Raw genomic sequence first — 19,189 nt, 5'->3', positions numbered from 1 at the left:
TCAGCAGTTTAAACGCCCAGACCACCACTACGTCTAAACTTACAACATATTATCAACCAAAAAATAGCCTAAGTCCCAAATGCCCAAAACAAGATCTTTTAGGCGAAGGAGTGGCCGGTCCTTCGCCTAAAAGCTGGAGTCTGTAACCAGTGTCTGTCAAAAATAACACCGGTTACAGAATCCACCCCCTCCACAACGATCGTGGCAGGAGAGATCACCCCCCCCCTCCCGAACTGCCGCGACCCGCAGCAGAAGAGATGCCCAATCTCTCCTGTCATGGTTCATGGCAGTTCGGGGGAGGGGTGATTGCGATCGCGTCAGGAGATGCCCAATCTCTCCTGTTGAGATGCAACCCCCCACCCGCGAAACAATACAAGCAGGAGGGAGCCCAACCCCTCTTACCCACGGTGAACCCCCCCTACCCATGAACCAATATGGGCAGGAGGGAGCCCAACCTCTCTTTCCCACAGCGAACCCCCCCACCCGTGAACCAATACGGGCAGGAGGGAGCCCAACCTCTCCTGCCCATGACGCCTCCCCCCATGACTGCGCCCCCAAATCCCTGATCACCCCCCTAAACCCCGCAACCTCCCCCCTCACCCCTGACAACCCCTATTGACTTACATTAATTGGCCAGGTAGACGGGTCCCAAGCCCATCCACCCAGCAGGCCTACCATCTTCTGAATGGCAGACCTTAGGGCCTGATTGGGCCAGGTGCCTAAGGCCCCGCCTACAGGAGGGGATTTAGGTGCCTGGGCCAACTGGAATTGGCCCAGTTGCCTTAGGCCCCTACTGTGGTTGGGCCTTAGGCACATGGGGCCAACCCAGCCCGTGTGCCTAAGGCCCTGCACACAGGAGGGGTCTAAGGCAACTGGGCCAATTCTGGTTGGGAGCATGTGTTGGGGGTGGGGGGTGGTCACGGTGTGAGAGGAGGCGATCGGGATTCAGGGGGGTGATCAGGGGTTCAGCAGGGGCAGTCGTGGGGGGTGTCGTGGGCAGGAGGGGTTGGGCTCCCTCCTAACCGTATTGGTTTGTGGGGGGGTCGCCATGGGTAGGAGGGGTTGGGGTACCCATATTGATTCACGGGTGGGGGGTTGCGTCTCGACAGGAGAGATTGGGCATCTCTCCTGCCGCGACAATGATCCCCCTAACTGCCGCGAACCACGGCACTTCGGGGGGAGGATCGCGGCAGGGGAGATGAGGCATCTCTCCTGCCGCGATCTTTGCGATGAGGGGTGGGCAAGTTTCTGGGGCTTTTGAGCTGATCGCGGCAGCCACGATCAGCTCAGTAGCCCCTTTTCAGTACTTATACCTGTTTTGACTTGGTCTAAGTCAAAACGTATAAGTTCCGACTAGGCAACCTGCTCACGTTTTTGGTTATACTTGCTGTATGACTAAGTCTAGGTTGGCCCACCTTTCCCCTCTAAAAATGCCTCTTTTTGCTCTAGGCATTTAGAGGCAGGGGAAATGCCTAAGCTGGTTTTAGATACGTCTAAAACCAGCTTTGATTATCGGTACTTAGATGATCTGTCTTTTTGATCGTCCAAGTACCGATTTAGGCCCCTTTTTGGATGGTGTTTAAAAAATAAAAATTATGAGCCCCTTGATCCCTACCTTTAGGATAATAAACATTATCAAAGTATGGTTAGTTCACAATTATGGAGAACGGAGCAGGAGACTAGACTGAGAAACATCATAAGGATAACTAAGTAAGAAGAAAAAAAGATTAATCTTGATAACCCCAAAACCATTAATCATTGAGCAGATCTATTGGATTCAATCCTCATGGTGAGGAAGTTAATTAACTTTTAGTAGCAATAAATTTGAATAACTGCTGTGGCTCATAAAAAACATATCTATTCTGTTGAAACACTTGTACACATTTACAAGGGTATCGCAGAGCGAAAGTTGCTCCTAATTGCAAAACCTGCGGTCTCAAAAGTAAAAACTGTTTTCTCCTTTTTTAAATAGGCCTAGATACATCTGGGTACATCCTTACTTTATATGTCATAAAGGAAACATCTCTGTATCTAAAAAAAAGTTTTAACAACCATTCCCTATCTGTGTCAATAGCGAGAGAAATTAGTAATGTTGCAGGGACCTGAGCATCCATCTCCGACCTATCCAGGAAATTAGTCAAGTCCAAACAGTCAGCAGAAAGATTCTGCTGCTAAGTCCATTCCCAAATCCAGCTGATTTTTAAACTTCCATCTTCTCTATTGAACCTATTATCCGTAGCTTCTGCCTAATTCCCACTTAAAATATCTCTTATAATCAGGTATAATTCATAGTACATCTTTCCTGAACACGTCTCACAAACTTTCTTCCAAATTCCTGTACGTTCTACTTCCTGCTTTAAACAGCCAGAAACACATACTTTTCTCCTTCTGCACAATTAACAATTTAGTGTTAAACCATCTAACTGTTCAAACTTTTCCCTTTCATTCACTTACTACAAAAAAATCCACCACACTTACTATCCAACTCTGGTGCCTTGCTCATTTGACAAATATTAAATCACCAATCTCATCTCAAACTTTTATTTATCTGAAAAACACTTTCATCATTCTTCCTAGACCTGCATTCTCTCTTTCCTTTCCTATAAAACTTTTACAAAACTCAACCAGATGTTTGCTGTCCCTTCTTATAACTTTTAAAAATAAAGGACAAGTGAAATGTACTCCAAGCATACTTTCAATAAACCTGCAGCCAGTTCTAACCAATTTCCTGGCTTCTAGTTTCTCCATACTTTTCCTATAACACTAGCAATTCCACATATTCAAGCTATATAACCTTTTTTGTGCACCCAAAATAACAAACAATTCTTGTGCTCCAAGCAAAGCCATTTAGCATACAAATAGCCCTGCACTTTACTGATGAGCTCCTCTGAGTCCAACAGATCGCCAGCCTATTATTTTCACACAGGCAAACAAAATTAAAAGTTTATTCAGAGGGCTATCGTTCCCGCTAGCTCCTTCCATTCTCAAATTCACTCTGTAATTTAATTGCAGGCTAGTACATTTTAAAATTCTTCAACTGACTAATATATAAAACATAATTTAACCACGATATCTGTGCTGAAAAGTCTTGGAACCCAAAACAAAGGAACTTCATGTTCTCTCCATTCCCCCCTCTCTTCTTCCTCCTAGAGGAAGGAGGGGGGCTTCCAAAGCCCACCTTCCAACCCAAGTGTGGAAGACAGAAGAAAGGGGCTGAAATCCCTCACTACTGCAAAGATCACAGAGCGGGAAACTTTTATCTTTTTTTCTTTCTCACATTAACATACATATTTTACATATTATAACCTCAAAACCCCTCTCATTACACATTTACACTCTAATTACATATTTACACACCCTGGTAATCTCTCTAGAGATATACTTACACACTAGTATATATTTTTTTCTTTTTTTTTCTACTGTTTGCTGGATATACAACAGGCATGCCAATAACAACACAAATGCATACTTACAACTATGCTTTGCAACCCTCCAATTGGGATATCTTCCAATCAATAAATGAAGTGGCAGATTAACACCTAAGACGATTTTCGAAACAAAAAAAATTTTGGACGTATTTTTCGAAAATGTGTCCTATGCTGTTTTTTACTTTGGATGACTTGTGACTTAGACACAAATGGACTTAGACATCCCTTTTGATTATGCCCCTCCACGCTTCGGCATATTCTGGCACTTTACTAGAAAATGTTTGATATAGGTCACAAGAAAGGAACTGAAACCACACTTTTGCAACTTTGGACACTTTTGGGACTTTCCAAATAAGAAGTGTATCTTTTGGTCACCAAACCACAGGACCTCAGGTCAAGATGGCATACCATAAGTCTTATCGGAAAGTGCTGACAGATCTAAATCAAGCCCTGAGGGGAGGAGGGACCACTCTCAAGAATTATTGACCTCAGTATTAAAAATATATTGTCATGGAAAATAGGGAAGTCACATTTGACACTTAGGGCTCCTTTTACTAAGGTGCGCTAACGCTAACGCCTCCATAGAGCTTGCATTAGTATTTTCCATTTAGTGCAGGGTTTGCATGCGCTAATCTCCATTAAAACCTACTCCATCCCATCTAAACCCTCCCAGCCATTGAAGCCCTCTCCAGCTCATCCTTCCCCAAATGGCCATATGCAGACACAGACCGTGCAAGTCTGCCCAGTACTGGCCTTAGTTCAATATTTAATATTATTTTCTGATTCTAGATCCTGTGTGTTCACCCCATGCTTCTTTGAACTCAGTCACCATTTTCCTCTCCACCACCTCTCTCGGGAGCGCATTCCAGGCATCCACCACCCTCTCTGTAAGGTAGAATTTCCTAACATTGCTCTTGAATCACCCCTCAACCTCAAATTATGTCCTCTGGTTTTCCTTTCTCTGGAAAAGATTTTGTTCTACGTTAATACCCTTCAAGTATTTGAACGTCTGAATCATATCTCCCCTGTCCCTCCTTTCCTCTAGGGTATACAAATTCAGGGCTTCCATCTCTCCTCATACGTCTTCTTGCGCAAGCCTTCTATCATTTTCGTTGCCCTGCTCTGAACCGCTTCAAGTCTTCTTACGTCCTTCGCCAGATACAGTCTCCAAAACTGAACACAATACTCCAAGTGGGGCCTTACCAATACAGGGGCATCAACATCTTCTTCCTTCTATTGGCTACGCCTCTCTTTATACAGCCCAGCATCCTTCTGGCAGCAGCCATCGCCTTGTCACACTGTTTTTTTGTCTTTAGATCTTCGGACACTATCACCCCAAGGTCCCTCTCTCTGTCCATGAATATTAGCTTCTCACCTCCCAGCATATACGGTTCCTTCCAATTATTAATCACCAAATGCACTACTCTGCATTACAAGTGTGGCTTTACTCCTACCCAAGAGCAGGCAGCGGGGGCAGGACTGGGGCAGCACTGGGGCATAACTGGATGGGGTTGGGTAGAACTGGGGGGCCTGGGGGGCGGGTCTAGGGGTTTGGATTTTACTATAGTAAAATCTGGCAACTCTAGGGACAGGTATTCTGTTCTTCTCTGCCATAACCTCTCTGTTCTGCCCTGTCTGATCTTAGCACTGGGAACAGAGTTAATGGGCAAGTTCCTTGGCTTAGGAATAGGCATATATTCTTTAGTGCCAGGATTTAAAGCAGGCTTTGAGGCTTTAGTCACCAACTTCCCTCCATCTCACTCGCAATAGCTAGGGAGTCCCATCTGTGAGAATATGCTACCTGCTTGTCCTGGGATCAACACAGTTACTTACCTTTAATAGATGTTAACCAGGGACTGCAGGCAGATATTCTTACAACCCTCCCACCTCCTCTAGTTGGCTTCTTAGTTTGTTTACTGAACTGAGCGGGAAGGAACTCGCGAATTCGTGGTACGGGCAGTTTTGAAACTTCTTGGAACTTAAAGTGACATTACGCTTTTACACTGTCCGTACTGCGTCTGTGGATGATGTCACCCATCTGTAAGAATATCTGCCTGCTGTCCCTCGTTAACCCCTGTTACAAATACTTTACTGCTATACATTCAGACAAACATAAAACACATACTGCAGGCTATCTGGATGGCTATACAGACATAAAAACATAGGAATAGCCTCTTTGGATCAGTCCATTAAGCCAGTAGCCCATTCCCATGGTGGCCAATCCAGGTCACCAGTACCTGGCCAAAACCCAAGGTGTAGCAATATTCCATGCTACCGATACAAGGCAAGCAGTGGTTCCCCTGTGTCTTTCTCAATAACAGACTATGGATTTTTCCTCCAGGAACTTGTACAAACCTTTCTTAAAACCAGGTATGCTATCCGCACTTACCACATCCTCTGGCAATGTGTTCCAGAGCTTAACTATTCTCTGAGTGAAAAAAATTTCCTTCAATTGGTTTTAAAAGTATCTGTAACTTCGAGTGTCCCCTAGTCTCTGTAATTTTTGATGGAGTGCAAAATCGATCCACTTGTACCCATTCTACTCCACTCAGGATTTTATAGACTTCAATCATATCTCCCCTCAGCTGTCTGTTTTCCAAGCTGAAGAGCTCTAACCGTTTTAGTCTTTCCTTATATGAGAGGCATTCCATTCCCTTTACCAACTTGGTCGCTCTTCTTTGAACCTTTTCTAGCGCCACTATATCTTGAGATAAGGAGACCAGAATTCAATGCAATACTCTAGATGAGGTCACACCATGGAGTGATATAGGGGTGATACAGCAGACTTAATATTGCCACTACCCGTACAATTTTCTAGAAAGCCTTTGCTCTATCTTGGCACTATCCGGACAGTGCTGAGGTGCCCTGTAATGATATTCAGCACCACTGTTCTCATACATCCAAATTCTATAACTGGATGCCTACAATTACACACTTCTTTTCACAGCTAAATATACACTAACAATGAATAAGTGCTAGCAGAGTATCTAAATGCTATTCTGTAAGGGTGTACTTAAATGGCATAGTACCGTATTTTCACATAGATAACGCGCACCCATGTAAAACGCGCACACGGGTATAGCGCGCAAAAAACACATATTTATGTACATAAATTTTTATATACTGCGCACACCCGTATACCGCGCATACTGCCCGACTCTCCTTTCGCCCGCCCCGACTCTCCTCTGGAGACCCTGACTCTGTTTTCGCCCGCCCCGACTCTCCTTTCCTCCTTGAAGTCCTGTCCCTACCCTGAAAGCCTGATGCCCCCCCACGACGTCCGATTCACCCCCCCCGCAGGACCGCTCGCACCCCCACCCCGAAGGACTGCTCACACGCACCCGCACCCCCACCCTGAAGGACCGCTCGCACCCCCACCCCGAAGGAGCGCTCGCACTCCCACCCCGAAGGAGCGCTCGCACTCCCACCCCGAAGGACCACTCGCACCCCCACCCGAAGAACCGCTCGCACCCCTACAGCCTCACCCCCCTCCCCCATGGAGAAGCTGTCTACCTTGTTTCCGGATGCCAGCGAGCCCAGCTGTTTCCTCTGCCGGCGGTCCCGCCCCTTCTCTGAGCCCTGCTGTGCTGCTTTTTCTTCCGGCGGTCCCGCCCTTTCTCTGACATCAGAGAAAGGGCGGGACCGCCTGAAGAGGAAGCAGCGCAGCACAGGGCTCTGAGAAGGGGCAGGACCGCCGGCAGAGGAAGCAGCTGGGCTGGCATCCGGAAACAAGGTAGACAGCTTCTCCATGGGGGAGGGGGGGAGGCTGTGGGGGTGCGAGTGGTCCTTCGGGTGGGGGTGCGAGCGGTCCTTCGGGGTGGGAGTGCGAGCGCTCCTTCTGGGTGATGAATCGGGCGTCGGGGGGGGGAAACTATGTAAAAAAATTTTTGTACAACGCGCTCACGCGTATAACGCGCAAGGGTATGCACGGTTTGTAAAAACCACGTATAACGTGCGCGTTATATGCGAGAAAATACGGTATATAACTGCTAGAGAACATCTGCATGGGATGAGTGTGAGCAGGGCTTCCACATAAGGGTAGAATTGTACTATAACGTATATGCGCTCATGTCCCATTTAGCTACCAATAGTTAATCCAAATAATAATAATAATAATATCTTTATTTATATCCCGTCATACCTTTCAGTTCAGTACAGTTATGACAGGGGTGGGCAGCGTGCTCAGGAGAAGGATTGCACAGACGGACAGACAGACCACACTCTGGGCATTCAAAGAAAAAAACTTTTTAATTAAACAGTAGTGCAGAGCCTGTTTCTTCACAGGCTCTTATAAGTTTGTGTTCTTCAAAGAAAGCAAGTAGGCTTTTCCCCAGTCTTTTCCCAAACACAAGTCCTGTTCTCCGTAGGTCGTGACATACCCCCAAACAGTCTTTATTCTAGGTGCAGGAAACAGTTAGGCAGCATTTGGTCCCAGGTTTTAGCAAGCACTAGAACAAAGGTAGGTTTTTATATTCAAAACTGTTTATTAGTGAAAAGCACAATCAAGAACTACAATGACAACAAAGCAGCACAGAACAAATTTTTATAAACCAAAGAAATTGCCCGCTCCCCCACCCAAAAGGAAAAAAAAGGGCATGGAGCAGCATGAGAGCAAGTACTACATATACTACAAGGAAGTAACATAAGAACATAAGAATTGCCACTGTTGGGTTAGACCAGTGGTCCATCGTGCCCAGCAGTCCGCTCCCGCAGCAGCCCCCAGGTCAAAGACCAGTGCTCTAAATGAACCCAGCCTCACCTGCGTACTTTCCAGTTGAGCAGGAACTTGTCCAACTTGTCCAACTTTGTCTTGCAAGGGAATTGAAGCCCAAGACTGCTTAAGACTTCAATGTAACTAGTAGCAATTATACAGAAATAGGGGTCCCCAAATAAACAGACCACTGCTCACTCAAAGAAGCAAAATCATAACCAGGGGCCTCTTCCAACAAAAATATGTGATGGATGTGCAGAGGAATCATAGACTGCGCCTCCAAACAACACCGCTTCTTTCAATGAATCAAAAACGGTCTTAGGTTTCAGGTGTTAAGGTGCGTACATAATGTTGCAACTGCAGATAAGGAAAATCATCATTAGGCGTGAGCCCATACTTCTGAACTAAATTTTGGTATGAACGCATCTGTCCAGCTGAGGTAAGCACATGGTGTAAATACACCAGTCCTTTATCTGACCAAGAGTCAAACAAGGACGTCTCCATCCCAGGACAGAACTGAGGATTATCTCTTATCATTAATAAAGGGGAGCTAACTGAAGAAAGATTCAAATATGCACAAGTCCATTGCCAAGCCTTATGAACTGAATAATAAACAGGGTGTCGAGATAACACAAATTGCAAACACTGTTCTGGAGCATGCAAAAGAGTACTGACAGTATAAGACACAAGAAATTCCAACTCCACATTAGTATAAGAAAAATTGGACGTCCCTCAATACCAATCATTTAAGTGACATAATTGACAGGCAATAGCAAAATTATGAATATTAAGTAATAATAAAATAATAATAATAATTTTATTTTTGTATACCGCTATACCTGAAAGTTCTAGGCAGTTTACAGCAATCGAATACAATTACATACTATGCAATAAACAGTACAAATGTATGCATCAGATTAGAAGTTCTGAAGGAACAACACAATAAATTGACTATGTTGAGACATATAGACAATTTGTAAGGGTAAAAATGAATTAAGAAAAGAACGACATTAAGATCCTGGCTTGTTAAATAGATAGGTTTTTATCTGTTTTCTAAAGTCTAGATAGGAGAAAGCGTCTAGAGCGATTTTTGCAAGCCATGTGTTCATTTTGGCTGACTGAAAAGAAAAGTTTCTATCTAAGAACCTTTTGTAGTGACAGAGTTTTATTGAAGGATATGTGAACAAGTGCGCTGTTTGGGAGCTCTTATTGAAGTGACTTAAGGTAAAATGAGGGGTGAGATATTTTGGAAGCATACCAAACACTGCTTTGTAGCAGATACAGGGAAACTTGAATAATACTCTGGATTTGAATGGCAGCCAGTGAAGCTTTTGGTAAAAAGGGGAGATATGCTCCCATTTTTTTTAGACCGAAAATATGGCGGACAGCCGTATTTTGGAGGATTCTCAATTTATTAATGGTTTTCTTAAAAGCACCCAGAATACATACATACATACATAAAATACATAGAATAGAAGACTGGACTAATAAACAAAAAGCAGCTTCGTCAAAGTACTTCTTGATGGTGCAGAGCTTCCAGAGCACTGCGATACCTTTCTTAAATATTAAATTGGAGTGTTTTTCCAGTGTAATAAGTTTGTCTAAAGTTACTCCTAGTATTTTTAAGGATTGTTCAATATTGTAATCCAGCCCGTTTACATGTATCTTTGAATCTTTAATTTTGTCATTGGGAGTGACTAGGAGGAATTTTGTTTTTTCTGGGTTCAATTTCAGTTTAAAGGCAGCCATCTATATTTCAATCTGCTTTAAAATAGTTGATAGTAAGTTTGTGAACTCATGATAAATAAGTTAGCGGGATGGCAATTGTAATGTCGTCTGCGTAAATGTAAAATTTGAGGTTTAAGCTCTGTAACAGATTTCCCAGGGAAATGAGGTAGACGTTAAACAACATGGGAGACAGAGGGGAACTCTGAGGAACATTGCAGATGTTGTCCCAACGATAGGACAGAGTATCACCCTTGAATACTTGGTAGGATCTATTCCCTAGGAACCCATGGAACCAGTTCAGGACTTTGCCCGAGATCCCAATGGATTCCAGGCAATCCAACAGAATGGTGTGGTCCACCAGGTCAAAGGTGCTACTCAAGTTGAGTTGCACGATCATGGCACTTGAGCCTTGGCAGAATAGTGAGTGCAAGTAATCAACTAAGGAGGCCATAACTGTTTTGGTACTATATCCTGACCGAAAACCTGATTGGTTATTGTGTAAAATATTGTGCTTCTCTAAATATATAGTTAGTTCAGCATTGACTACCCCCTCCATTAGTTAGTGACCAAGGGGATGCTAGCAATAGGTCTAAAGCTAGAAGCAATATTAGATGGTTCTTTAGAATTTTTTCTAATTGGAGTGATCTCAATTTGGCCATGTTCCTCTGGGAATTTTCCTAAGGATAGTAGGGAGTTGACTCAAATTAGTAGTTTAGCCTTAAAATTGACCGGGGCAATTTTCATGATGTTGGGCGGGCAGTGGTCTAGTCTACAATAAGATTTGGCATATTTTCTGTATAATTTGGTAAAAGCTTGCCAATCAATAGTTGTAAATTTATTCCAACTCAAATCTGTTATGATGGCATCTGGTTCCTGTAGAATGGGGAAGCACCAGTGGGAATCAGTAGAGTTGGCTACAGTGGATCTTAATTTTTGTATTTTGGTGTTAAAGAAATCGGCCAAACTGTTAGCAGATAGGGAGGATTCTTCTGAAGTATTAGTAAATGTCTTTACATTGTATAAGTCATTGACTAGTTTGAATAAACTACTACTGTTGATTGTCACATTGCCGATTTTTTGGCCATAAAATTTTTTGCATTTTTCCTTTATCAGGTTTTTGTAGATTTTCAATTTGTGCCTCCATGCATCTCTATGATTTTGGGTTCCTGACTTTAACCATTGTCTTTCCAGTTTTCTTAAGTCCCTCTTTACCGTTAGTAACTCCGAATTGAACCATCAATCTAGATTTCTGGATCTTTTCCTGCAAATTTTAATAGGTTCCATCTCGTTTAGAATGGATGCTAGTATTATTCCAGGAATCCATAAATTGATCTGTCTCCTCATTTTGTTTAGAGATTAACAATCCTGCCTCTACTGGCATGGAATTTTTTGTTTATTTTATTCTTGGTTGTCAAGATTGTTGACTGTAATTGACAGTCAAATTCAAATTTACAGAACTTGTGGTCAGACCATGGAGAATTTATCCAATCTTCTAGAACCCAATGGATTTTGGGATTAAGCTTTTCTCTGGAGGAGAACATAGTTAAGTCCAGTTGGTGACCTCTTTGATGGGTTGTAATTGGAGGAGGTTTATAATAACCTAGTTCAGAAATGAGAGACCAGAATTCTATGATTTCTGGTTGGTCTGTTCGAGATGAATATTTGTATCCCCGCACAATAAGTTATATGGACCTAATATCGAATTAGTTAGTAGGAATTCAAAGAAGTCCTCATTAGCTAAGTTCCATTTTTTGGGAGGGACATAAAATAAAATAGTTGTCAATGCTTCTGCTAGTGATTTGGACTTTAAAGTGAAGGATAAAATTTCTAAATTAGAGGAAGATTTGGAGTTTAAAATAGAACAATTTAGATGATCTCTAAAGATTATTTATAATCCCCCTCCCCTTCCCCAAGCTCTTGCTAGTGATAGAATTTTGTAGCCTGGGGGGAGACATTCTTGAATAATAATGTCTTTATCAGATAGCAACCAAGTTTATGTGAGTAGGATTTAAATCTGGGTTGGTGCCTTTCAGCCAGTCGTTAATCAGTGTAGACTTGTTTCTCATTGATCTAATATTTAAATAGAAACCCCGTATGTTTTGATGACTGGCAGGGTCAGTTGGGATATAATGAAAATAAGTTAAGTTTTTCAGTATTCATTGTTTTTTTTGTATAGGGCTTATTGGGTCTATGCAAAGGTGGTAAAACTGATATTGGGAATGGTCCGGATTCTGTGAAATAATAAACACGGTGGGAAGTCGTTGGAATTTTTGTCTTTGCCGCACAATTGATAGAGTAATGTACCGGAATTGGGGCTGAGTTCAATACATTGGCAACACTACTTCTGGAGCAAATTAGGTAAAATAACAAAACCCATAAATATGCACAGTGATTTAACAGAGCCATGATACTGACCTGAAATTGAAAGAGTTAAAAGATAGGATAAGTTGCCAGTTGATGTAAAAATTGGATTAGTATCTCTAAATTTAGAGTTAAGATTATAATGATCTAAATATATGAAATTAGAGTTAAGATTATAATGATCTAAATATATGAAATTCAAAGTACATGTTTGACTGTGACAATGCTTTTCACCAGGCAGTGCGTAATGTTCAATGGAACGTTACGGTGGCCCAGCTTCGATCATGTTCCCACTGGCAGTGTCAAAATTGCACTCTAAGCTAAACGAATGGCAAATTATTAAAGGATGTATCTCCTTTGAGGCTCTTTTTAAAGAGTTGAAGAACAGATCAGGACTCAGGCTAAACTAATGACAGCTAAATAAATGTAGCGGAAAGGCCGGGTTTCTGTTGGGGCAGCTTCCGGTATCAGTGGAACTGCCCTGAAGAGGCTGGGGAGAGTCAGTCCAGGGCCACAGGAGGCCCAATCCTCCCTTATCCCAAGGCATAGTAAGAATTGCATAAGAAATACGAGCACGTTTGCCCGCCCACAGAAAATGCTGTACAGCCCTACGGAGTCAAAGATGATAATCAGAAGAGCACAGTAATGGCAGCATTTGAAAGAAAAATATAACCATTGGGGTACTACAATCATATTATATAAAGCTATACGCCCCATCAAAGTGAGGGGGAAAAACTGCCACACACGTAATTTAGATTCTGTAGTCTGGAGTAATGGCTCCAAATTAAGTGAAGACAAATCAGATAAGTCCCTGGAGAGCCAAATTCCCAAATGCTTAAGTTTACCATCAGCCCATTTAAGAGGAAAAGGGCCCTCCCAATCAGTTTGCACCGACAAAGGAATCGCTAAGACTATAGACTTATGGGCATTTAAACGATATCCCGAGAAATAACTAAATTCCCCCAAAGTCCCTAACGCATGATTTAACGAAGATTGTACATTTGTTAATACCAAGAGGATATTATCAGCAAAGGCCAAAGATTTTACATGTCCTGATCGAAACTGGACCCCCACCATATCAGGATCCTTCTGAATAGTTCTCAACAAGGGTTTGAGATATAACAAGAACAGGGGTGAAAGAGGGTACCCCTGTCTTGTGCCCCTAGAGATTAGAAAGGGGTCAGTATCACAACCATTAACTAGAAGAGCCGCCGATGGTGATGAATGAAGGGCACACAGGACCTGACGATACCACCCCTGAAAACCCATATAATCTAAGACACGGAAAAGGTAAGACCAACTAACTTGGTCAAAAGCCTTTTCTGCGTCCAGCCTTACTAAAATTAAAAGTTCCTTGATGTGCAAGCAATGGGCTACAGACAGCAGAACCTTCCTGCCTGCCCCACACAAATCCCACCTGCTCCGAACAGATATAATTTGCCAAGATAAGAGCCAACCTAGTGGCCAAAATCCAGGCTAATATTTTTAGATCAACATTAATAAGTGAGATTGGATGATAGGAATCAGGACAATGTGCAGGCTTGCCAGGCTTGAGAAGCAATGTAACGAAAGCTTGATTGGTATGTGATGGAAAGCACCTGAAGTAAGACCCGCTTCATAATATTCTACCAATGGAGCAGGCACTAAATGTGAAACAAGTTTATAAAAAATCAGATGAATAACCATCAAGACCAGGCGCCGTGCCGTGCTTCATCGCCATTATCGCTTTCTGTACCTCCAAACCAGATAGAACTATTCAATGCAGTCAAATGAAGATCACTAAGTCGAGGTAACCCCGCATCCATCAAATAATCTACCAGAGGTGGGCCAGAGTCCAAGGACTCCTCAGCATAAAACTTACTAAAATAGTCATAAAAAATCGCTGCAATATCAGAAGTTGACGTCACTCTGGCGCCCCCCACAGACTCCAAAACCTGAATAAAACTAGTCCTCTGGGAAATACTCAAAATTTGAACCAAAAGGCGGCATATTTGTGATAAGTATGAGCCCGATGATTAAAAAAAACAATTTCACTCTATCATGCAGAAAGGCACTAAGAGCCGCCCGAGCTGACAAATAATTTTCCTTATTTTGTTCCATAGGAGAGGAAATAAAAACTGATTTAAAGCACCAACATTAACGCTCCACAGTGATAATTCCCTGTGTTATTCTTTTTTTACGAGCTACCGTATAGGAAATAATATCTCCCCTTAAAACTGCTTTTAGTGTTCCCAATATAGTATTGGATAATTACGGTGTTGAGCATTGAAATGCTCAAAATCTTCCCATTTATTGTAGATAGGCTTGAAATTGGGTATCAAAGGCCAAATACGTGGGAAAACGCCAAGGACGATGCAAAGTCGGACCTCCCGGAAACTTCAAGTCCGTCCAGATCAATGAGTGATCTGAACAAACCATAGAGCCAATAACAGCCTCCGAAACAATGAAACAGATCAGGTGTAAGAAAAATATAATCAATCCGAAACCACATTCCGTGCGCACGGGATAAGTGAGTGTAATTTAAGTCAAAAGGGTGTAAAAGACACCATGGATCTAACAATTGTAAAGCCATAGTAAAAAATGGTAGACCCTTTTTACAACCCAAAGCAGGTTTTCTATGTCCCTGTGTATGATCCAAGCGAGGGTCCAACAAAGATTAAAATCCCCTGTCACAACAAGGGATTGCCCCAAATAAGGGGACACCAAGCTTTTGAAAAAAGGCATGCTCATACATATTTGGGGCATAGACAACCAAAAGATACTAAGTCCTATTATGACACGTTATGTGTAACAATAAATATCTTCCATAGGAATCAGAGGCAAGGCAATGAACCTGGCATGCGAGTTGCTTTCGAATCAGGACCACCACACCACTGCCTTTTTTATATTAATTAGAGGCAAAAAAACCACTTGTCCTACCTAAACTCTACATAATTTGGCGTGCTCCAAAGCAGACAATTTAGTTTCTTCTAAACAGGCATTGTGGTTCAGGTAGGTCAAAATTTTTGATCGTTTGATAGGGGAATTAATTCCTGAGACATTCCAAGATGCTAGCCTGAGAGTATTATTAGACTTTGTCCAAGGCAATTAAAACAAAGTACAATAAGAGATAATACAAATAGGAAAGAAAAAAGAAGACCCCAGCCCCTATCTGAAAGACCCAACTTATAACTAAAGAAGGACCTCCAAGAAAGGATGCACAGCACCCACTCTAATACCACATTCATGCCAAAACAAATCACAAAAAGAAACCCAATAAACACAAAATCCCTACCAAAATAAACCATCCCAAACAAACTCCCACTCTCTCCCCAATAGCCTGCATACAACAGCAACCCCCCAATCCATACCTTCAGTTATACAAACCCCATACTGCACTCACCCCAATCAAATCTGGCAGAGATAAATGCGGAGTCATGCTAATGGTGCTACAGGGACCCCCGGCACCACCAACCCAAATATCCCCAGAACCATACTACAAAATAACCTGACAATAAACAGTCAAACAAAATCACAAAAATCAGTCAAAAAGAATAGATAATACATAGAACCACTAATGATATACCAATGATTGTTTATAAGTGATGTACTTATTGTTAATGTGAATGAATATATTTAACACTTAATGTAATTTTGAAAATGAATAAAGAATTTAGAAAAAAAAAAGAACCACGCTAAACATTATCAATGTCCAGTAGCCACCAAGCAACAGTCCCTAAACAGCACAGTCACGGAGTCTCCACTCTCTCCACCAGCAAAAAATTAAACCTTTAAGCAGGCTATGGCTTAAAGATGTCCACAGACAGCTGAACAAGATAACCATTAAGAAAAAATAATCACTGCAGCTCCTCTCTCAGTACTGGTAAAGAGTTAATGAAATCCTGTACCTTGGCAGGAGCATTAAAAACATGCCACTGTACCTCAGAGAATATCTTTAATAGAGCAGGATAAAGAAACAAAAATTTAATCTTGCGTTCAACCAACTTTGAACAAACCATATGGAATGGCCAGCGCTTGTCTAAGAGAGCTGCTGAATAATCTTCAAATAGGCAAACTGGCTGGTCTTCATATTTCACCTTTCCACGTTTGTATTTATACTGACATGTGAGCGGACTGCTGGGCACAATGGACCACTGGTCTGACCCAGCAGCCACAATTCTTATGTTCAGCTTTATGTAGGTAGTTGTGGAATTTCATCACCACCAACCAGGCACAAGACTCCCCATCTCAGCGCCGGCCCAAACGGTGCACCCGCTCCAAGTGCACTATTCCCAAGCCAGAAGAAAAAACAAAGGTATGCTGATTCCAGTGTTCAATTTCACCCAGTAGAGCAGCCTCTGAAATAGATTCTGGTAATCCTAAGATGCGCATATTTTCCTGGCAGGATCGATTTTCTAGTTCATCCAACTTATCAGCTTGAGCCTGCGCCAAAGCCTGCGTTCAGGCTGCGAGAATCATCTTCAATGGTCAAAACTCGGGTTTCCAGTTCCGTAGTACGATGGGTAGTATCAGTTAACAATTGCGCCAACTGAGCCATGGAACCCGAGAGCTGTTCAATGCATGGCTCCAAAGCTGTAACCATCACTGAGGTAAGATCAGCCAACGCTGATTCAGTAAATTGAGAAACCGCTCCACTAGGCCTCACCACCATTTTGTCCTCTGAGGGTTTTGCACAATCTTTTTTTGCCCCCTATGCCATCATCATAGGATCCGGCGAAGAGGTTAAATATTTGTCCATAGACCAGGTCATGTAAAAAATAATTCCAGGGGTCTGATAACAATTTTAGGCAAATTTAAGGCTGATGATGCTGGAGGAACCCCAAGCAGGGCTGAAGTGTGTCCGTCCCTGTTCACAGCATCACGTGACTCCCCTAGGCAGGTTTTTTTAAATATAGTAGAGTCTTAACTCCTACAAACTGTCAGTGCCAAGCCCTTCCAACCAGCTTCTCCAGCTCCTAGGTTCCCTCTAGCACACCTCTCCTCCTGGGTTTGGCTTGGCCTTTTAAGTTCCCCTGAGTCACTTCCTGGTTTCCTACTTTTCTCCCCTCCTCTGAGAAAAATTATTTCTCACTGCTGCTGTGATTGTGAGACAATTTAGCCAGGAGGGGGAGTGCCGGGTTTTCCTGAGGGGTATTCTGCATCTGAGAAGCAGTGTCAAGCAGGGGAAGTGGCAGGGTTTCATACCCTCTGTCATAATGGTATACAAGAGAGGTTGCCTGAATGCAGCAAGGTTACAACATGAGCATGAAGTATGAGGAAACAAATAGGCGTGTAATGTAGTTATATATAACAGGAGGTAGGAGCATGTTGGAAAACTTAGAGGAAATTGTTTAGACAAATTTGTCAAATAGAAGGATTTTTAGTGATCTTCTGAATGATTGGTATGACAGTGAGTTAAAGAGTCAGTCACTTAGTTTTGTTCCAGAATCCTGCTTGTTAGGAAAGTGTCTTGTCTTTTGAATTTTTCATCCTTTGGGAGTCGGAAAGACGAATAATATGGCTGGTGTAATTGTAGGTGTGTAAATGTATGGTGCATAAATACCAGATTATGCTAATGTAGTATTCTATAACAAAATCTGGGCACCCAGATGCTATTATAGAATATGCAGCATGAGGTGCAGCATGGTGGTGCCCAGTAATCAGATTGCATTAGACAGAGATGTCTAAGGTATTTATCAGGATTGTGGCAGTTGTTATCTTAAATGCCTTTGAATAGTGGGACATTACTGTTGTATCTGTGTCAATCATTTCATAATTTATTTTTGACACAGATTGTCACCTTTAAAAGAAAACCCTAATGTCCTGATTCCCAAACCTGTCCTTCTATATCCATAGAATGGACATGGCGCATCCCCTTATGTGGGTTCCAGCTGACACTTAGTCAGATGTCTTATGTGAGTCTCAACTGAATATCAGATGGGACCTGCAAAGGTCTTGTTGGCTAGGAGCAGTCCAGTCCAATTAAACCTGGATATTCAGTGCCAGTGCCTGGACATGGCTTAGCATTGAACGTCCAGGTCTAATTTAGCCAGCAATGTTCAGCTCATAAAAAAGCACTGACTGCCACTCGCTGAATATTCAACAGATTGTCTCTAAGAAGCACACTATGTTTTGATTGCTTTATATTTCATATATGAATTTTATACCCACAGAAGGAAATTGTAAAATCAGATCTCATCATATGCACATTATTCGCTATTCTGTCATTTGCAGTCAGTGCCAGCACAGTTTTTCTGTCTCTGAGGGTATGTATTGCACAGTTTCTTCTGCATTTTTATTTAATTGTTTATTAAATTTGTATTTCACATTTCTAATATTTCACAAAGTGAAAGCGAAAATGGGTGGATGCTCTTCACAAAAGATGAATTAAGAAAGACTGGTGAATAAATCAATAGAATCACCGCTAAAACAGAGTATAGTGGAAAATAGTTGAAGAATTCTGAAGTGTGGGGGGTGCTGCTGGACATTTCTGCTCATTTGATTTTTAAACTGAAAAAATTTGAGAACATTTCTTTTGCTTAACTAAACTGCATTGGCTTCCTGTTTGCGAGTGCATCTTTTTCAAATCAACATGTTTGGTTTACAAACATTTTATGGATTAACTTCTTCATTAATACATGATTTAATAAGGATACCATTTTATAAATGTTATTGTTTACAGAGTCAATTGCTACTTCATTCTCCAAGTTGTAATGTAGTCCATTATTTGTGGACTTTTAAAACTCTCCTTACCACACTTTTTTGGGCTTGCGAGCTACTTTTAAAATGACCAAGTCAAAATGATCTACCAACAATAAAATTAAAAAAAACACAAAGCACACTGTATGCAGAGAAAATGTTAATTATCATTTATATTCTGGGTTTTTTTTTTCAAAGAGATCAAGGCAGATGACTTTATGCAATGTCACTTCGGTAACAACTATTCACAAATAGACAAATATACCCCCTCCCTTTTTACTAA

General features: G+C 42.0%; 1 protein-coding gene across 1 annotated transcript in view; it reads left to right on the top strand.

Moving 5' to 3' along the window:
* PCNX2 (pecanex 2) overlaps positions 1 to 19,189 on the top strand; it is a 1,104,481-nt gene that overhangs the window by 501,566 nt on the left and 583,726 nt on the right. The window contains 1 exon segment of the mRNA XM_033937641.1: positions 18,381 to 18,473. Within this exon segment, the coding sequence (XP_033793532.1) occupies positions 18,381 to 18,473 (93 nt within the window).

This window comes from Geotrypetes seraphini, chromosome 3, assembly GCF_902459505.1.
Source record: "Geotrypetes seraphini chromosome 3, aGeoSer1.1, whole genome shotgun sequence".
Lineage (NCBI taxonomy): Eukaryota > Metazoa > Chordata > Amphibia > Gymnophiona > Dermophiidae > Geotrypetes > Geotrypetes seraphini.
This window is presented reverse-complemented; position numbering and strand designations above follow the sequence as displayed.